The sequence below is a fragment of the Dermochelys coriacea genome, chromosome 20, assembly GCF_009764565.3.
Source record: "Dermochelys coriacea isolate rDerCor1 chromosome 20, rDerCor1.pri.v4, whole genome shotgun sequence".
Classification (NCBI taxonomy): domain Eukaryota; kingdom Metazoa; phylum Chordata; order Testudines; family Dermochelyidae; genus Dermochelys; species Dermochelys coriacea.
In genome coordinates this window covers 12,293,649-12,314,093 of record NC_050087.2, presented here as the reverse complement: position 1 = coordinate 12,314,093, position 20,445 = coordinate 12,293,649, and the positions used below count along the sequence as shown (strand labels likewise).

At 61.3% G+C, this 20,445-nt stretch overlaps 1 protein-coding gene across 5 annotated transcripts in view; it reads right to left on the bottom strand.

Annotated features, from left to right (window-relative positions):
• Positions 1-668: 668 nt before the first annotated feature.
• Positions 669-20,445, bottom strand: part of CAMSAP3 (calmodulin regulated spectrin associated protein family member 3) — a 35,961-nt gene continuing 16,184 nt past the window's right edge. Inside the window, exons 3-19 of one of the 5 annotated variants that reach the window (XM_038378553.2) lie at positions 16,270-16,404; positions 15,935-16,033; positions 15,160-15,192; positions 13,809-13,856; positions 11,755-11,893; positions 11,336-11,475; positions 10,525-10,618; positions 9,934-9,985; positions 8,585-8,661; positions 7,875-7,950; positions 5,583-7,419; positions 4,116-4,252; positions 3,606-3,832; positions 3,289-3,385; positions 2,783-2,901; positions 2,112-2,230; positions 669-1,971 (exon numbers count right to left, since the gene is read on the bottom strand). In XM_038378553.2, coding sequence (XP_038234481.1) covers positions 1,669-1,971; positions 2,112-2,230; positions 2,783-2,901; positions 3,289-3,385; positions 3,606-3,832; positions 4,116-4,252; positions 5,583-7,419; positions 7,875-7,950; positions 8,585-8,661; positions 9,934-9,985; positions 10,525-10,618; positions 11,336-11,475; positions 11,755-11,893; positions 13,809-13,856; positions 15,160-15,192; positions 15,935-16,033; positions 16,270-16,404 — 3,732 coding nt within the window. In that variant the 3' untranslated portion in view covers positions 669-1,668. The remainder of the gene's footprint in view (positions 1,972-2,111; positions 2,231-2,782; positions 2,902-3,288; positions 3,386-3,605; positions 3,833-4,115; positions 4,253-5,582; positions 7,420-7,874; positions 7,951-8,584; positions 8,662-9,933; positions 9,986-10,524; positions 10,619-11,335; positions 11,476-11,754; positions 11,894-13,808; positions 13,857-15,159; positions 15,193-15,934; positions 16,034-16,269; positions 16,405-20,445) is intronic. The other 4 variants (XM_038378554.2, XM_043506253.1, XM_038378555.2 and 1 more) reach the window with 4 other exon arrangements.

The following is a 20,445-nucleotide window of genomic DNA, read 5'->3' as shown; positions in this document are numbered from 1 at the left end:
GCCTCTTTGCTATAGACTCCAGCAGCTTAAACCCGCTTGCCCTGGGGAGGCCCTCCCCACAACTGCACCATGCTGGTCTAGGTCAGGGCTGGGGGAGAGGGACCCTTGGTTCTGGCCAGGTCTAGCCATGCTGTCAGGGCAGAGGGATGATGTGAGGTGGGGGGCTGGAGCTGGACTACAGCCCAGGCAGCTTTGAGCATTAAAGGTCCCTGCAGGAGTGGGCAGGGTTAGGGTTAAATATGCTGGTCAGCACCAGTTCTGTATCAGCTGGTCCCGGGGGCAGGTGTAGAGCTACATCAGAGCCTGCAGGAGCAGTTCTTGCTGCCAGGTGGTGGGTGGGGGCATAGTGGCTGCAGGCCTGGAGACCAGGTCCCCAAAGCACTTTCCACATACAGCCCTTGGCTCAGGCTCTGAGCACTAGCAAGGGCTGGGCCAGAGCATGGAGAAGTTTGTTTTTCCACCATAAAACCACAAGGAAAAATTTTCCATGTGGGATTCCACTGAAACCAGAAGCCTGCTCCTGCTGCCCAGGCCCCCAGCTTGGATTCTCTTGACTCACCCTTCCCCAAGCTGGGGCTAGAACCTAGGCTCCCTGATGCATACACAGCCCTACTGTGGGCAGCAGGGTGAGGCTGCTCTTCTGATGAGGAACCAGGCAGAGACAGAAGCACCTTTAAGTTACTTTATTAAGTGACAGGGTGAGGTTCCTGCCAGCTCATTACAGCATTGCCCAGCACCCCCTCTGCCACAGGGAGCCAGGGGGATCACCTGAGCAGGCCCACAGCACCTTGGACCAAGCATCTGTGCCGGGGGGGTGGCACCTGGCCTGGCTCAGCTCTAACAGCCCCTTAGAAGGGAGCAGGCCCCTTCCAGCTGGACACAGGCACACAGGAAGGGATGGGGCTGGCAGGACAGCACTCCAGCCCCAAACAGGGGCACAGATAGCAGCCACCTGGGCTAGGAGGGGTGAGGGGAGCTATGGGCACTGGGAGTCCTACTCCCTGGGGCAGCTACAGGGGGGCTCAGGCTAGGCTGTCTCATTTCCCAGGTCCCCTCCACCCAGAGCCTGAGGCAGTGGCCCTGGTACCTAGTCCTGTGCTCAGCACCCCTCCTGCAAGGGGGAAGTTCAACACATAATTCCATTGTGGCAGAAGCTTAGAAGATACAAAATAGACAAGACATGGAGACAGACAGACCCCCCCCCCACCCCTTGTCCCCCCACACCAGGCCCATCCCAACCTGCTTATCAAATGCAATTCACTATATACAAATCATTGCAAAATCATTTAAATAGCTCAATTTCTGTATAGTTATGTATAATATACACAGCCCAGGAGCCAGGCCCTGATCCACACCTCATGGAGGGAGGGGGAGAGACATGCCCCTGGGGTGCAGTCTGACATTCAGATGGGTGGTAGGGGGGTAGAGCAGAGTAGCTAGTCGAGGGGCACCTAGCCCCTCCCCTCAGCCTAGGGTAGAGCAGGACCAGGCCTTACCAAGGCCGTTCTCCCCCCCTGCCCTTTGACCCCATAGTTTAGTGTATTTGGCAGTTCCCAGGCTAAGCCTTTCCCCCTTTGCTGGGCCCTGCCTGGGCACACAGCCAGGGCACAGGGTCCTGCAGCAGCAACTGTGTGAAGAGCTCTCTCATCCCAGAGAGGCAAGGAGAGGTTATTTAGGGGTGCCTGGCTTCTTGGGGGTGACTGGCTTCTTGGTCTGCCAGAGGTGGCCCTGGATGGTGATGGCGTCGACGTTCATGGACATGGTCTTAGTGGGGATCTGGGTGAAGCGCTTGCGGTCCGAGTTGTACTTGTAGATGCCCTCAATCATGGCCAGGCTGATGGTGCGGGGACCGTAGCCCGTCAAGCGCATCAGCTCCTCCGTCTCCCCTGCTGGCGTGTAGAGTGCCCGGAACTGGCAGCTGGAGTCTCGGAACAGGATCAGGAAGTGATGGGCCTTGCTCTTCTCCATCTCCTGGGGGGCAGGGGTGACGTTAAGAGACCAGGCAAGCCCTCAACCCCACAACACAAAGGCCCGCTACCCATTCACCCCCCAGCCATACCCAGTCACCTCCTGCTCCAGGATAGGGGAGTAAGAGGAGCCCCCCTCCTCACCTCCAGGATCTTGTTCTTGTGGGGCTCGTTGACGCGGCCGGCCAGACAGCAGTGTGACAGTGCGTTGTGGATGATGTGCTTGTTGGACTTGGCACTCAGCTCTTTGTACAGTTTGGGCCCTGCCAGGGAAAGTGGGTTAGAGCTAGATCCAGTGATCTAGGAACTGCCCCACCAGGCCCTACCCCTGCCCCCAGGGAACCTCCCACTAGGCCCCAGGTAGTTCTAATCAATGTCCATGGGGATGGAGGTGGCAGCTAGAGGTGGGGGGGTGAGGGGGAAGAAGAGGCGTCTTCAGCTGTGTACTCAGGACTGGGGCAGGCAGCAGGAGGTGGAGGCAGGTGAGAGTCTGGGTGGGAAAGGGGGGCTCTCAGCAATTGACAAAGTTGGAACTTTTTAATGAATCCTGTATGTGCTTCAGTTTCCCCTATATTCTGCATGTGGGAGGACTGTTTGCTCTCAGGGCAGGCTAAGAGACAAAGGTCTAAATGGCACTGAGGCAGCATGGGCCTTTAAACAGGGGTTGGCCTCTACCAAAAATGAGAGAAAACAATAGTACAGGACACTGGCAGCTTGCCCCAGCACCCACAGGAGAGGGATTTCCCAGCCTTGCCACAGAGCAGACCCCAGCTCGAAGACAAGGGGGGGGAGGGGGGAGGTGGTGTCTGGCTCACCTGTGTACTCTGGCACAGAGGCAGGTGACGAGGCAGTTGATGCGTTCTCCCAGTCCCGCTCACGGCTCTGGCTGCCCAGCAGACGGCTGGGGGACATCAGGCCCGAGGGGGACGCGGCTCTGTGGGGCAGGGGGCAGTTGAGACAGGGCAGGAGTTCCAATGCAGGAGCCAGTCAACCCCCCCCCCCCACCCTCCAGCTCTCTGGGAGTCACCACCCCCAAAACCTTCCATCTCCATCACTGCCCCCACAGGAGACTCCACCCCTCACTCCCCAAGAAGGGAGGAAGGACTCCAGGGATCACCAAGCCAGCCCCCCAGCCTGGGGTTTCCCCTGCCAATGGGAGCTATGCTGCTTTCTCCCCTTGCTCCAGGCCACTGGGAGGAGCCAGAATGAATGCTACCCCTGACCCCACTATCTAAAGTGGCAGAATCCGGGGGCGGGGGGAGGGCAGGCAATGGAGAAGCACAGGGGGTTACTTGCCCAGCCGACTCCCCAACGCTCTCACCTGGAGGGTCTCTTGACCATCAGAGAGTTCCCAGGCTCGTTGGCCACAGTGGAGAGGGACAGGGTCGATTGGGAGTACACCTTGCTGAGCCTGGAGCCTGGGGGGGGGCAGAGATCTCTATCAGACAGCACCCAAAAAACATTCCCAGCCCCCCAAAAAAGCACTTCCCCCCAGAGTTAAGTCAGACTCAGCTCCTGGGCCCTCCAGGTCATGGAGTATGGGGTTCAGCTGTGTGGGACAGCTGGGCAAGGGGTGGCCCCATGAACCCCTCTCCCCCCACACCCACTGTCCATGAACCACCCTTCCCCCAACCGTACCGAGGAGCCCCTTGACCGGGCTGCGGGCCAGGGCCGAGTCGTCGCAGAATACCGTCTTGGGCCGCCCCTTCTTGAGGGCGCGCACCGTGGTTGGCTTCTGGCGCAGCACCTTGTCCAGGTCCTCCATGAGCTTCAGCTGGTGGCGCCGCAGGTACTCCTGGCGCGTGAAGTCACCGCGCCGTGGGCTTGCTTCCTCCTCCGGCCGCGGGCGTTCCTCCGCCTGCAGCCTGGCGCAGGGAGTATGGCCATTAGGGGCTGGGCTCTGCCCCAAAGCCACCCAGCCAGCCCTGCTGCAGGGCTCCCTGCACCATCCCCACCTGGCACCTCCCCATGCTGCTCAGACCAGCCCCCACCCCCACCCCTGGTACCTGCAGACCTGGGCTCCACCCCAGTCACCACCCTGATGCTGCCCAGTCCTGCACTCCTCCTGGGCACCACCCTGGCACCAGCCTCCACCTCCCGGGTGCCACCCAACATGGGCTCTTTCCCTAACACTGCCCCTGCCCCCACCTGGCTGCCTCCTCCTTCTGCTCCTTCTCAGCCTCCAGCCACTGCTTCCGCAGCCGCGCCTCCTCATTGCGTCGCTGCTGGCGCTCCAACAGGCTGGCCCGCTTCTGGGCCATCTCGTCCTCCGGCTTCTCGGCATCCTGGGCAGGGACGGAGCTCATGAGCCGGAGGGCCAGGGTCCGCAGGTCACAGCAATGGGCAGTATGTGGGCACGTGGCAGCCCCTGGGACAGCAGGCCCCAGGCACCGAGGGCAGCCCTGGACATGGAGCGCTGCCACAGCTCCAGCAGAGACAGGGAGATCTCTGCCCCCCCAGGCTCCATGGAGAGGGTGGGCACATCCCCATGAAGCCAGAACATGTCTTACTGCATCCTGGGTATCCCAGCACCCCCCAGCCACTCACCAGCTCCACTGGCCTCAGCATAAGCCACAGGAGCCCCAGAAAGCCAAGCAGCTGAGGGCAGGGCCCAGCTATCCCAGCCCACAGCCAAGCTGGGCCACTAACCTGCTGCTTCAGAGGGAGGGGCAGGAAGTCACCCTGCTCAGGGGCAAATACTGACCATCCGGGCCTGTAACAGCAGTGGTGTTACCCAGACCAATATCTAATCCTCAAAGCCAGCTAAGCTCCTGCCCTGGGCACTATCCTGAGGCAAGGAGTTCCCCAGGGAAACGAGTCATTTCCTAGGCAGTCCTACAGCTATGGTTTGTGAGATCCGGATGGCAGTATGAGAGCCAGGTCCCCTTGCTGCTCTCAGGTCAGTTAACCCCCAGCAGTGTCCCCCATGCAGCCCCAGCATGTGGGAGATAAGCAAAAAAAAAAAGACAATAGCTAGACTCAGGGCCACAGATTCTGAGGTGCCCAACTCCCATGGACCCTACACCCCCATCCCTCCATAATGTCGTGTGTTCTAGGCAATAGACTCATTGTGGCAGACTCCAAAGGGTTAACCGTAGATCTGAGCTGACATCCCATAGCACTGCCCCCATACGGCCCACTGGGACAGAGCGTCCCACAGCCGCACCCTGCCAAGACACCAGTCAATGCCATGGCACCAGACGGACAGGACTGCATCCCAGCCAGCCCCCTAGGGGAGGAGCCTGCTCAGAGAGGGAACCTGGGGGAGGCAGGGACCCAAAAACAGCATCCCTAGGATTTCCCTACAGGAAGAAGCTGGCTGTGACCCAAGGGAGCCCGGGGTGGGGGGGGGAGAGAAAAGAGGGAACCCCACAGAACCCAGCACTGGGAGATGGCTGGTTCAAGCGACAGCACCCCTAGAGGGGAAAGGCCCCGTGTCCCATTCTCTGCGCCCCCCTCCCCAGAGAACACCACTCCCAATCCAGGGGCTCCCGTGACAGGATGGCAGGTTGTGGCCGAGACAGGCTCTGGCAGGCAGTACAGCGATGGGCCGTGGGAGGGGTACCCTGGGGCAGCGGGGGTGCATGGCTGTGTCCCATGTGGCCTGGTTCTCACCTTGAAGAAGAAGCCAAGGCCAGCCCGCGGCTCCGTGTCCAGCACCCCGGTCAGCGACTCCTCCAGCGAGTCATCCCGGTCGCCCTCCTCAGCCTGGAGGCTGGACAGCGGGATCTCAATGAGGCTGCTCCGCCGCTCACCCGGTGAGGACACATCGCTGGTGCCGTCCCCGGACACCCGGGCACTGCCCACCCCGCTCTGTGGCACCATGGAGGCCACAGGGTGCAGGTTGCCCTGGGTCTCCAGCTCAGGGGACTCAAGCAGCTGCTCCGGCCCAGGTGCCTCCTCTGAGAAGTGGATGGAGGAACGGGTCTGCACGGGCACCTGGCTGGGCGAGAACTTGCGCAGATGGGGCAGGGTGTCCACATTGTGGGGGGGCGTCAGCACCCGTGTCAGCGGGGGCAGCTTCAGCTCAACGGGCCGGGCATGCTTGGGACTCTTGGGGGGCGTGGGGGCAGCCTTCTTGGGGGCTGGCTGGGGCGAGCAGGGCGCGGCAGGGACGGGGGGCTTACGGGAGGGTGAGGGCGAGGAGGACGAGAGCTCCACGGAGCGGGGTGGCACAAATTCCCGGCTGGCCCGCGGAGCGGGGCCCTTGGGGGCCGGGATGACCCAGGCCTGGTTGGGCTTCTTCTCCTGGAGCAGGCGCTGCTGCTGGTGGCTCAGGCGCTGCATGTCCAGCTGCAGGGAGCTCAGCGCCGTGTTCAGCTTGGCCACGGCCCGGTTGTAATCGCCCAGGTTCTCGTCCAGGGGGGCCCCCTTGATCTCTGGTGAGAACGTCACCTGCTTCTCCAGGCGGCCCTGGCCTGGCCCCTCCTCCTCGGCCTGAGCCTGCAGGCCGCCCCCCTCCTCCTCTGCCTCCAGCCGGGCCAGCTGCTCCTCCAGCGACAGCTTGGCCTCCCCCTCCCCCTCCCCCCCCCCATCCCTGCACTTGAGCTGCAGGAAGGCGCTCTTGCCCAGGCGCTGGCGGTGCTTGGCAAATATGGCCTCGATGCGCTTCTTCTGCGCCTCAATGGCGCGCCGCTTCTCCTCCAGCCGAGCGCCCAAATGGCTCATCTCTGAGCTCAGGGCAGGGCTGCGGCCAGGGCTGTCCTCGGGGGGCACAGCGCCCACCTCCGAGCTCTCACCAGTGCTCTTCTGCAAGGCCTTGCCCTCGGGGGCTGTCAGCTTCTTCTTGCGCTCGGCGAAGTTGGTCATGCGCACGCCGGCGCCCGAGGAGCCCGCGCTGTCGGGCTGGGAGCTCAGCGAGCTCAGGCCCGAGGAGGTGTCGTCCTTGGTGCCAGGCGGGTGGGCGGGGTCCTCGGCATCCGAGTCCAGGCTGCCGTCTCCAGGTGGGGTGGGGCCCTCGGCACGCCCATTGGGAGGCCCGCTGTGGAAGCGGTAGACAGCCAGTGCTGGCGTGGGCTCCGGTGCTCGGGGGAGTTTGGGGGGCTCTGGCGAATGCAGGTAGAAGCCGTCGGCCGCCCCCTCAGGGTGCAAGCGCTCACTGCTGTGGATGATCTGCAGGGCCTCCTCAATGGTGGGCAGGTCAGGGTACCCATCTGCCATCCCGTTCTCCACTGGGGGGCCCTCGTGCTCCGCAACCCCCTTGGCAGACAGTGCCACCTTATGCACCGTCCGGTGCGGTGCCACCAGCCCTTTGGGGGCCTCATCCTTGGCCAGCCTCTGGGCGGCGTCCTCGGGGGGTGGGCCAGAGGAGCTGGCCAGGCAGGTGGGCACAGGTGCCAGGCTGTCTGAGCTGATGGAGCGCAGCATGCCCACGGGGTTCCCCATCACTATGTCCACGTCGCTGTCCAGCCCAAAGGGGATGCTGAACGACACGGCCTGCGACAGCGGGTGGCTGCGGGGAAAGGAGGGGTGAGGGGCTGGGCAGGGACAGGCCCTGCCCCACCACACTCACCTCAGAGGGGAACAGGCCCCACCCCCTGCACAGAGCACAGATGGCTGCGAGGACAGCAGGGGGCCAGAGTCGGGCTGTGGAGAGACAAGCCATGCCCGCAGAAAGGGACAGCCCCCCCCAGCCCACATGTGCCAGCCCTGGCCCCTGCACAGGCCTGGGGGCAAGAAGGGCTGAGCTAGGGGAAGGCCCCACCTCCCATATCCCCATCCCCACTCCAACCCCTTGCATAGAAAGCGGAGGGGAGGGAGGCTGTGGGGAGAGGGGTAGGGCCCAACATCCAAATCCCCATACTCAATGGGCACAGACCCTTCCCCACAGAGATCCCAAGGAACCATGACCCAGCCCCCACACCTTCGATGCTCCCCACCCACTCACACTGCCCCCTCCTGCCTCACCTCAGCTGTTTCTTGCTCCAGGATTTGCCAAATCCGCCCTCCACATGGGACATCGAGGTAGAGTGGTGCATGGAACCTGGGGCACAGTGATACGGTCACACAGAACCCCCCCAGACAGCCCGGAGCCCCCCCCAGCCCCTGGGACCTCACACCAGCCCCCTGCTGTGACAGCCCAGAGCATCCCAACCCTCAGGACCCTCCCCTCTCAGATGGCCCATAGCCTGTGACCCAAAACCATTTAGGGACCTCACAGAACAGCTCAGATCCACCCCAACATCCTGGGACCCCATCCTGCCAGCCCTCCAGGATGGCTCAGATCCAGCCACCACCCCCAGGCAGCCCAGAACCATCCACCCCCACCCCTCGAGGAACCCCACAGATCCACCCTGTGCCCCCCTCCCAGAGTAAGCCAGAGCTTTCCCCAGCCCCCTACAGGATGGTTTGGGGCAGGGACAGGGTCTAGAGGGACCTGGGCTGGGGATGTTATGATGCCCCTCTCTCTACCCTTTTGTGTCCAGGGGCAAGTCAAGGGGTTCAGGTCCAGATCAAGCTGTGTGGGCCTGGAGGTCCCCGCCCCCCCGAGCTGGGGGCCTTCGCAGACAGCAGGCATCGGTCAGGCTAAGGTCAGACCAGGCCTGAACCCCACACAGCCCCAGCAATAGCTGGAGCCTTCCCTGACCCCATCCCCCATAGAGGGCAGGGCATCTCACCTAGCGAGCCTCTGAGTGGCGACTGCGGCTGCCCGCCTGGCAGAAGCGGGTGTAGGAAGCTGAACACCGGGGAACCACTGTGAGAGAGATCACGCATGAGGCTGGAGCACATTAAATCACATATGCCCCTCATTTCCTCCCACACCTGAGCCCACAGGTGCCAGCTCAGCATCACCTGGCCCCAGAGGAGATGGCCGAGCAGCAACCCACAGGTACCCTGTGCCAGCCCACCAGTGGGCTCCTGGCTTTGGGTATGGGGCACATGGTGTGTGACACTGAGGTGTCCACCAGGGGGAGCTCTGCCTGGGTCACAGACTGGTGGGGCAGTGATTTGGGGCAGAAGCCAGCCAGGCTCAGATTGAATTTTACAAAATTAATTTAATTCAAGTTCTGCCCTGGCAGGAGTCCTGACTCATGAATCACAGCTGACTGGAGCTTCATGAGTCAGGACTCCTGGGTCCTATCCCCAGCTTCTGGAATGGAGTGGGGGCTAGTAGTTAGAGTAGGAGCGGGGAGCCAGGACTCCTGTGTTCAATCCCCAGCTCTGGGAGGGCTCTGCTAGGGACTCCCACAGCTGTTTTGGGCCAATATCCTGTTCTGCAGAGACACAGGTTGAGGGGGGGGACCCACTTAATTTAAAAAAAAAATCCAATTGGTGGTGGGAGGTGTTGGTTTTTCTTTTGGGGGAGGGGCAGCCCAGTCTCACATCCCCACTGAATGTTTCTCTTCCTGGGTGGAGGAGGAAATTGCCCCCTTATCGATCCCCCCACTTTCCTCCTCCCCAATCACGATACCCGTGGCTGCAGGGGTCCACCTGATGGGTCAGAGCTGATCCTGCCCAGGTGTTATTTAAGCTGGCAGGCGAGTCATGGCATCCGCACGAGCCCAGCCAGGGCCTGGAAAACGGCATCCCAGCAGGTAGGTGCTGCAGACTCCAGCCCCCGAGCACAGCCCAGAGGAACCTCCCCTGCACCAAGGGGGTGAAGAGGGGTCAGGCTCCACAATACCTCTGCTGACCCAGCTGAGAGCCCCCAAGGGACCATGAAGGGGAGGCTGGTCCAAGACCTACCAGTTTTATGGAAGAGTCATCAAGAGCTCAGGGGGAGGGAATGACCCAGTGCTACCAGTCTGGTCAGACAGGAGTGACCTGGCGAGAGCACCCCCCAGTGCCACACTGGGGCCAGCACCAACTGGCAGGTGAGAGCACCCCAGTCCCTGCAGCATAGCGCCCCCTAGCCCCACACTGGGGCGATGGGTCCAGCACAGAGCAGACCTGGCCCCTCACAGCTCCTAGGGTACCCCAGCAGGACCTGCCTGCCATGCCAGGCCACAGGGGTGCCAACACTCACCTGTTACTGTTCCCGCTGCCGGGCGTCAGGGAGTCGCTCATCACAGGCGGATCTGGAAGGCAGGCACGGCGCGTGAGTCTCTGCCCCCAGCCACTCCTGGGGGACGGGCATGGGCGGCGTCCGCCCTGGCCACGCTGCCAGCCCCCCAGCCCCGACCTGAACGGCAGCCAAGGTCCTTCAAAGGGCTTTGCCAACACAGGGGCCTTTGTTCTGGGGCTGGGCTGAGCCAGCTCCCAGCATGCTCCAACTCCCACTCCTCCCCCACCCCAACCTTGGCCAGGCAGCAGCAGCTACAGCCGGGGCAAGGCAGCTGGAAGGGGAAGTCCCCCATGGCTGGGGAATGCAATGAACCCCCCCACCCCCCCACGTCCCAGAAGCGGTCAGTCAGAACGACTTCCTATGCTGGACCCCAGGCAGGAGATTATCTGCCCCTTTCAAACAGGGCACTCCAGCCCCCCCTGCACCCAACTGTGACTGGGGGGGGTTCTAGTGCCAGCCAGAGGGGAGGGATTAGAGGCAGCTTTGCCCCAGGGTGATGGCTGGGGGAGAAGAGAACCCATCCCGCCCAGACTTAGGTCAGCCCCTTGGTACCTTTGAGTCCCCCCAGCTCCTTGGGGCGCACAAAGTCCGGCTTGAGCACCTCGAAGCACAGGAAGAGCTCAGCCAGGAACACCCCAATGTTGATCTGCAGGGGTGCAGAACAGCTGCTCACATGCTCTGAAGGGGCCAAAGCAATGAAACCCTCCCACCCCAAGGCACCCCCTAGCCAGGAGAGAGGATGAACGCTGCATACCCCTCCCAAGGCGTGTGCAGACCACCAGGAGGAGCAGGGTGCCCCCCTCCCAGAGCAAGGGACTCCAGGGCACACGGTCCCCCTGGCTGGGGGCATCAGTCCTGGGCACAGCCCAGAGATGGCCCTTTGTGCTAGGCTGCACAGCACCAATTAGAGCAGCTGGAGGTGACGGCCAAGGCCTCATTAGGACCAAGCAGGGCTGTTCCACCAGGGTGGCTAATCTGCACCCTTCTGCCTCAGTGGAGAGCAAGGGGCACAGGCTGATGGGGCTACAGTCAGAGAGATGGGCAGAGCCCCCCACCCCCAGGACTCCAGAGCCAAGAGCTTTATGGTTATGTTTAACCTGGCCCCAAAGTTTGCACCGGGACAGGAGGGGTGTCCTCCCAGTGTGAGTGTGAGCCAGGGACCCCACTCCACACAAGCACCCATGGCTCCCCTCAACAAGTTCCCCCACCCCAATGGCATGACCCCCCCCTGCCCCAAGCTCCCACACCAGCTGGGGCATGATGAACCTTTCCCACCATACCATCACCCAGGCAAGTCTCCCTTGCACAGGGCATTGCCCACATGCTGGGGACACCTTGGCTCAGGCCCCCCCACCCCACTCACCCTCAGCACTGGGGGCACATAGAGCAGGTCCTCCAGTGCCAGGGGGCAGCAGCCGCCCAGGTACTCGGTGCAGAATTCCTGGATGAGCTGCAGGTTGTAGAGGCTGTCGGCCACTGACATGGTCTCCTTCAAGCACACATCTGCAGGGAGGGGGGGCATGAGTGCTGCCCTGGGGACTGCCCCCCATCCCGCGCCAGCAAGGCTCCTCACCCCTGCCCCTCCCCAGAGACTGCCTCCCGACCTATCCCCTACCTCTTCTTGGGACTGCACCCCCCCCCCCGAAACCTACCCCTCAACAGCCAGGCTCCCCACCCTGCTCCTCCTGGCCCCAGGGACTGACCTCCCAGCACAGCCCCCAGGCTCCCAACCCATCACTGCCTGGCACCCCATCCTTAGTCCAGCCCTGCCTTTGAACTCACCCTCCAGACGCACCACATCAGGGCAGTAATAGTGGATGGTGGCGGCGATGGCACCCCCATTGGCCAAGTCCTTCATGCCCATGACGGGTGTGAAGCAGGGCGTCTGTTTGGGCAGCACCTTGTCCTTCCGGTACCGGATCTGCCCAGAGCAGAGAGAGAGAGGGGGGTGAACAGCTTTGGGGGAGGGGCAGGAATTAAAAGACAGTGGCATTGCAGGCCCCTCTGCTCTACCTGCCACCCTCACAAGTCAGGGGATCTCACTGCCTAGTGAGCCTATCCCCTCCCATCACTTCAGCTGTCCCCAGCATGCTGGCTACAGACTCCCTATTCTCCCAGCCCCCACTCCCCATGGGGGTCTCTATGGCTCAGCAGACCACTAATGCCCCCATTCACACCCAGCCTTGGGTTCCCACTTCCAGGGATCTTCTTCCCCATGCCCCCAGTACCCCACTGAGAAAGGTCCACTCATTCCAACACTGCCCCCCTTCCAATATGGGGCATCAGGAACAGGCTTCATGCTGGGAGGGGCCAGGCTCCCTCGGGGCAGGGGGGCTGTGGCTGGGGTCCCATGGGGCAGAGCAGCCAGGATGAGCTGTGACCTGGGGATGCCACCCCCGCCCACACAGGACAGAGCACCCCCTGCCCACCATGGGGAGGAAGGAGTTTGGGGGCAGCTCAAAGTAATAGCCCTGCCCCTGCCCCTCCGTCTAGGGGTGCCCTACTACCCCACAGGCCTGGCACGGAGGGAGGAAAGCAGGAAAGACTAGCTGAGGGCCCCCGCTCTGGGCCAGGCCCCCCTGCACCACGAGGCCCCAGCTAGGTGAACAGGATACCCCTTCCCGTCTTGCCCTGAGATCACGGCAACACTCGCCACTCGAGCACAGGAGACAAGACAACAGCCAGCAGCCCGGCGCAGGGACAGGCACACACGAGCGTGCAATCACAGCAGGGGAGGGGCACATCCAACAGAGACAGACGGCCAGCGGGCCAGACAGACAGTCTCGGGAAGGCATGAAAAAGGGGGGGGGGGGAAGTTGTGGGATGCCCTGTTATTCCTGCTGCAATGAGCCCCTGGCAGGGACTGGGGAGGGAGAGTCCCCCCCATCCCCAACATTGTATGGGGAATCCCTGCCCCCTCCAACACACCAGGGCCCAGATGCTGCAGGACCCCAACAGAGAGGGGTCAGGCGACCCTATCGGAATGCGGTTGCTGTCTGGTCCAGGAGCCACCAGCTGCTCCATTACAGCCCAGTGGCCCCATAGGCCTGTGAACCAGACTCCTGCACAGACTGCCCGACATGGGCTGGGGGTGCCAGTCCATCCTGTGCTGCTCCCTTGCAAGGGCATGCCCATCGGTGGAAAGCAGAGTCCATGGGGCTCACAGTTCCCTAGCCGAGGTGGCGATGGACACTCCAGTCAGACGCAGGGCTGCCTGTCCACAGCTTCGGGCAGCTCCTCCGGGGCTGTCCAACACCTGGGCCACCCCATATCTAACCCAAGGGGGGTGGGGGCACAGTGGTGTGTACGCCAGCACAAGGAATCAAAACCTGGGACCTTCAGAACTAGGAGGGACCCCCATGGCGAGATGCCTGCTCTTGGCCACTGGGTGGGCTGCAGCCACTAGATGGCACCATGACGCTAGGCCTGTCCAAAAACCCCTATCGCTCCCCAGGGGCAGCCTTTGGGGGGCAAAGCTGCCTTAGCATAGACCTGTTACATGTGACTCTATTGTACCCTGCAAAGTTGGCGGGGAGTGACGTAGTGGAGCACAGACCTATGAAAAGTTGGTGGGGGCAAACCAAGGTCTGGGGGAGCTGCCCCCATTGCCCCATAGCAAGTGTCACTCATGCCAGGCCACCCAGGCCTGGAGGCCACTGCACTTCCAAACCTGCCAGCATGGGCAATGCCTGCTGCTGCGGGGAGATGAGCTGGGGGCAGAGGCATTGCAGAAGGAATAACCAGCCCCCTGGGCAGGGGATGGAACAGAACAAAACTAAGCTCTGTGGGTGTGGCGGGCACACAGCAGCAGGCACAGGCACTGAGTGATACGTTACCACAGGAGGTTTACTCCCCGACTCCTTCAAACAAAAAGCGATGGCATGCTGGATGCAACAGCAAAGGGAAGAGAAAGCCTTGTCAGTGCGGGGGCCCAGCGGCTGCCGGAGAGAGCGCCACAGGGAGGGAGCTGCTGCCTGGCCAGGCCTGTGGGGGGCGCCACTCTATAGCCCTACCCTCTGGGGCACTGCCCTCTGAGCCTGCCCCAGGGTGGCCCTCTCCTAACATGCAGCTGGGGTCCCTGCAGAGATGCCTCCCTATATCCCAACTAGACTGTGGAGCACCCCGCAAACCCAGTTCTACCCTAACCCTGCAGGGTGGGCACCCTCCTGCTCGTAGCCAGGTCCCCAGAGTGCTGGGGGCCCTAACCCCTAGAGGGGGGTAAGAGCAAGACAAGAGAACGGGGGATGTCATGTGACCAGCATGCTGCTTTTGATTGGCTGTGACTCCCCCACTCCTGGGTCTCTTAGCTCATTACTGAACCCAACTCTCCCCAGTGAAGCCATAGGGTACATTTTGGGGTCACAGGCTGGACAGTCCTATATACCCTTACCTGACCCTGCCCGCCCATGGATCCTGAACCTGGCAAGAACCAGGCAATGCTCCTCCCTTCCCAGCCACCAGGTGGGGATTTCCCACCCCCCCCTTTTTTTTCCTCAGCAGAGCAGATGCCACAGACCTATGTGTAAGAAGCTAAGAGACTGAAGAAGGGGATGCATTTGGGGGAGGGGGGGTTGTGAGCAAAGGATGCTGGGATGCATTCACCACCATCTGCTGGCCTCAAGCGACAGGCACCACCCCCAGCAGAAATCCCCCACAATGGGGTCTACGGAGCATCTTCTGCTCTGAGCCCAGCAGACTCACCACCCAAGAGATCCTCAGACCATTGAAGCCGCTGCCCCCCACCCCAAGGGACAGGATGGCATCCAGGGGACCCAGCGCCCTCCCTCCCCCATGAGCCATGCCCAGTGGTGGGGAAGGAATGGCCTCCCCACAGCAGGCACCCTCCCACAATGCTCTGGGCCACCACCCTTTCTAGAGTAGGAACTTCCCTCAGTGCTTCATCACCCCTCACAGGGGCTCTCCCCCACACAGTGCCCTTGGGCCTGCCACCTCTCCACCCCCACCGGGGCCATCCTTCCCAGTGTCCTGGGGCTTTCCACCCCCCCTCCCCTCCCCCCACAGGGGCCATCCTTCCCGCAGTGCTCTGGAGCCCCAGCATCCTTTGCTCGGGGGGGGGGGGGGGGTCTCCTGGCATGCAGACCCACATCCAGCAGCGCTGGCCGGACACAGCCCCGGTCATCAGAGTTGGCACGGGGGGAGGGGAGAGTAAATAAACCACCCACTTACAGGAACCAGTTTCCAGTACCACCTGGTGGGACACTGACGCAGAGGAAGGAGAAAGGCCACAGGAAGGAGGAGAGAGAGACGCAGAAGAGAAGAGTCACAGAGCGAACCTCCATGGGCCCGCGGGCAGGCACGCAGGGGTCACGCCAGCTGCCCCAGGGCGGCACCGCAGCAAGGGAGGGCAGACTGCATGCCCAGCAGTGGGGGAGGGGAGCTCCCATCCCCTGAGTGCAGGAGGGGTGCATGGAAGTGTCCCCCCCCACACCTCTGCTCGTCCCCAAGCACGAAGCTGCCCCTTGCTTACCCAGCAGCCACCAGGGCAGCACTGGGAGCCAGGGAGAACCGCCCAGAGGGGGGAAGCATGGGGTGAGAGGGGAGCAGCAAGACTAGGATCCATCACCCCCAGGAGCTCAGAGCACACAGAATCCCCCTGCCCCCCCCAACACACACACACACACACACACACACACACACACACACAGCCAAGAAGGGGACATTCAGCAGCAGACTTGAGAATGGACAGTGGGGGGCCCCCCCTCTCCCAACAGGGCAGGAGAGAGCAGGTATCCCCTGGAGGCCATGGATGAACCTGTCCCCAGGGACCAGCCACAGCCCCTCCCTGAAGGAGTTAATGCCACCAAGCCCCGGGAATACCCCATGGCCCCACCACACCACCCAGTGGCCCTGCTCACTCACCCTGCTTCGAGTTAGAGAGCCCCACACAAACCCCCTCGTTCCCCCCATAGGAAGACCTCAGCACAGTGCTAGACAGACCCACCTTGGGGCCGCTTGCTGGGGGCTGGGTCTGGCCCTCTGTGCCAGGTGCTGGCTGCTGCGAGCCGTCACGCTCTGTGCTCTCCTGCAGCTTGCGGTTCACCTGTGGGGGTAGGGACAGGTTAGTCTGTGCTGGGGCAGGGAGAGCCCCTCCCTCCAATGCTGCAGGAAGAGGGTAGCTCGATAGGGGCTCAAGGACCAGAGTCTCTAGGGTGGAAGGAGACCACTCCCAGTGTCAGATGGGGGCGCCCACTCAAAGCAGTGTCCTGGGAACAAGCATCCCAAAGCTAGGGAGCACCAGGGGCCATGGCTCCCCGCACAGTTCCCCCAATATCATACCGTGTCCACCCAGCAGAGGAGCTTCTGCTCCCAGGAGCCAGTACCCAGATCGGTGCCAGGGGGGGCGCTCAGCGAGTGGGTGGATTCCACAGCAAAGGCCATCATCAAGGAGTCAATCACTGCCAGGTGTGCGCCCTGCAAGGAGAATGGACCATCAGACACTGCCCCCGAGACCCCATCACCAGCCCCTGCCCCCACCCCACCATACTATCCTGGCCCAGAGACCCTGCCCCAGCCCCCCATGGAGAGACGGGACTGTCAGACATATCCTTGACTGCTATGCATCCCAACCCTATGACCCACTCCAGAGAGCACCCCTCTCTGCCAGGCCCACAGCTGGGTGCAACCCAGAAATTCCCCACACACACACCAGTCCCCACGTGCCCTGCCACAAGAAGGGACCGACACTGCCCCAACCCAGAGACGCACCCCCCCACATCATCAACCCTGCACCCCAGAGACGTGCCCCCCACATCATCATCCCTGCACCCCAGAGACCCCTCACTGGCAACACCCTGCAGAGAAAAGGAACCATCAGACACTGCACTCACCAGATACCCCACCCCACCCCCACACATACCCCTACGCCTTGGCCCCACAGACCCTGTGAGGAAAAGACACTGCCCTTAGCAGCCTCACCTCCTCAACTACATGGCCTTGCCCAGTCAAGAGACCCCACCCCTCCAGACAGCCACCCCTCCCACTGCCAACCCTACACTCCACTCCAGCTAAGACACCCTAATCCCCATGACCCCGGACAGCCTGATGCCCGCCCCTCCCATGGGCACAAGACCCCCTGCTTTACACCCACCTAGGGCACCTTTGGGGGTGGGGGGCAAAGAGGGGTTAGGGTGAGCACATGAGAGATAGCCTTCCCCGCCACAGAAGCGGCCCTTGGCCCCAACACCAGCATGCTGCAGGCTCAGCTTGGCCAGTGAGTCATCAGCACAGACCCTCGGTATTCGAACGGGCCCTGCACCAGGCCCATGGCTAGCCACAGGGCCTCCACTCCCCACAGCTAGGGCAGCCCCCAAAGTTCACCTCATAGGCACTGCCCACAGTCAGAGGGCAGGACATGCACTCCTGCAAGGGGAGCAAACAGAAGTATTCTAAGAGCCAGAGGGAGGGAGCCCCATATTCCCCCCAGCTGGGGCCAGGACCAGGGCTGGGAGCAGCCAAGGATACCCGCAGCTACAGGCCTCAAGGTGCCTGAATAGGGGCTGTGGGCCTCCAACAACTCAGCACTAAGGGTCAGGCAGGCTCAAGAGAGGAGAGCAAGAGGAGGAGCTGCAAGCCAGCTGGGTCCATACAGATACTAGAGCTCCAGGGCATTGCTGCCAGGCCCAGCCCAGACATGGACCTCACCGCTGGGGCAGCGCCGGCAAGTAACCCATGCCACGGCAGCACCAGGCCCATTGACCTTAGGATGTAGGGCCTGGCACGACAACAAGCTTACATACCTTGGGGAAGGCAATGGCAGCTGTGAGAGAGAAATGCCTAATGGTTACAGCAGGAGACTGGCACCAGGACGCCTAGGTTCCATTCCCAGCTCTGAGAGGAGTAGGGTCCAGTGGTTTGAGCAATGGAGTCAAGACTGGGTTCTGCCCCTGACTGGCTGTGTCCCCCCAGGCAAACCCCTTCAGCTTCTGTGCCTCCATTTCCCCCTCATCAATATGGGGCTAATGACTTCTCCCACCACCAGGAGAGCAACACTCCCAGCCCCTGGCTAGGTGAGACTCCCATTGGGCCCCCTCAGAATGGAGGCAGCTTCCCCATATCCCTGCAAGGACTGACCAAGACATGCACACACATGACACCCCGCACCCTCATTGGAGCACAGGGACTCCTGGGGCTACAGTCTCAGGAGCTGATGGTGAAAGCAGAGCCCACAGGCTGGGGGGGGGGGGGGCACGGGACACACCTAGAGCAACAGGGCTCCCCAGCACCCAGGGCTGTTGGATTAGCCAGCTGGAGCCATTAATATGAACCTGTGAGAGAGTGAGGGGGCAGGAGGGCAGGGCCCTGCCAGGGCTGGGCTGACAGGGTCCCAGGGTTCATGCCAGTGCCACAGACCTCAGGTAGAGGAGCCCATGTGCCCCAGGAGCCAGCCCCCACTCCTCTGCTGGACAGGGGTAATAGGATCCTCCCACAAGCCAATTATCCCTGGACAGATCCCCTGGCATCCCATTGTGGCTAATGTTTAACCCGATTAGCGCAGCTCCGACCCTGGTACCAGTGCTCCCAGCTCCCCCACCGCCACAGCCTGTGAAGGAGCCAGCTGGCTGTTGCCTAACAGAGCAGCTCGTCAATCATTAACACGAGCCCATCCCCCATAGGCCAGGGCACGGGCACCAGCCTGGGTGCAACAGAGGCCCCAGTGGCAGGGCCCACACCAAGCCTAGAGACTCCAGTGTGCATTGGGCTTCCCTATTTCTATCTCCCATCCCGGGGGGTTGGATCCCAGACACAGGGGGCAGCTCAGGTCAGGCGGAGCCTGCCCAGAAACCCCCAGCAGGTGGGGAAGAATCCAATTAGCCAGGCCTGGCTGAGCAGGGGCAAATTGGGGTGTGTTATGCCAGTATCACCCAAGAAGCTGCCAAGGGCAGAACCACAGGTGTGGGGGGCAGGGGGCAGGCAGTGCAGGACACAAGAAGCACTCGCCTTCCTGAAGAAGGCAGCCCAAGAAGGGTTTGTTTTGTGTAGGCCGTGAAGTTAAGCAGGGCAGCTAACACCCCTTGACCTGACTCTCAGCCTTCCTTGGCCTAGGCAGACATGTGCGGGAAGAGGAGAGAAAGAGAGGGGCTTTTGTGACAGGGATTTTGAGAGGCTGACTGGAGGAAACACCAGTTGGGTAATAGAGATCAGCCCGAGTTAGCCTGAGGAACTGCCTGCCACTGGATCTCAGAGGGTCAGAGAAGGAGCCAGATGTTTTCTGTAAGCAGTGGGACAGTGTCAGCTCCATTAGCTGGGAGAGATGCTCACAAGAGTCTAACGCTCACACCCACTTAAGGCAGACCCAGACCCAGACTCCCCGGCTGAGTCCCCAACAGGGAGAGAATTTCCTCCCATGCAAGAGGTAAAGAGCCCCCTGCCAATGAGGGGTCTGTTACTGGCCAACATCAGCCACCAGGGACCAGGCCAGACACATGATTACTGGGGCAGAGGTGCAGAGTCTGCGCTAGGAAGACACACTCTATAAGCCCTCACCGCCAGGGCCACTGGGCCAATGTCCCCTCTAGCCTAGGCTATGCAGTGTGGGAGAGGATGACAGACCAGTGCAGTCTCGCTGGGCAAACTGGGCCCCCCGGCCCTGTGGGATTTAGGGATGGGAATTACAGCGCCATGGCAGCAGGGGCCTGGCAAGTCTCCCATGAGGACAGGGATCAGGCACTGCTCTGACAGGGCATGGGGCAGCCTGGCCAGCTGGGGCAGCAGCTGGGATTGGAGGGAGTCATTCTCCCTCCCCACAGCCATGGAGCCTGTCAAATATAAAGGGAAGGGTAAACACCTTTAAATCCCTCCTGGCCAGAGGAAAAACCCTTTCACCTGTAAAGGGTTAAGAAGCTAAAATAACCTCGCTGGCTCCTGACCAAAATGACCAATGAGGAGACGAGATACTTTCAAAGCTGGGGGGACACACAAAGGTTCAGTCTGTCTGTGTGATGCTTTTGCCAGGACCAGAGCAGGAATGCAGGTCAGAACTCCTATAAAGGGCTAATAAGCAATCTAGTTAGATATGCATTAGATTCTGTTTTGTTTAAATGGCTGATAAAATAAGCTGTGCTGGAGGGAATGTATATTCCTGTTTTTGTGTCTTTTTGTAACTTAAGGTTTTGCCTAGAGGGATTCTCTATGTTTTGAAACTGATTACCCTGTAAGGTATTTACCATCCTGATTTTACAGAGATGATTCTTTTACCTTTTCTTTAATTAAAATTCTTCTTTTAAGAACCTGATTGATTTTTCATTGTTCTTAAGATCCAAGGGTTTGGGTCTGTGTTCACCAATGCAAATTGGTGAGGATTTTTATCAAGCCTTCCCCAGGAAAGGGGGTGTAGGGCAGGGGGATTTTGGAGGGAAAGACGTTTCCAAGTGGGCTCTTTCCCTGTTATTTTTGTTAGACGCTTGGTGGTGGCAGCAATAAGGTCCAGGGACAAAAGGTAAAATGGTTTGCACC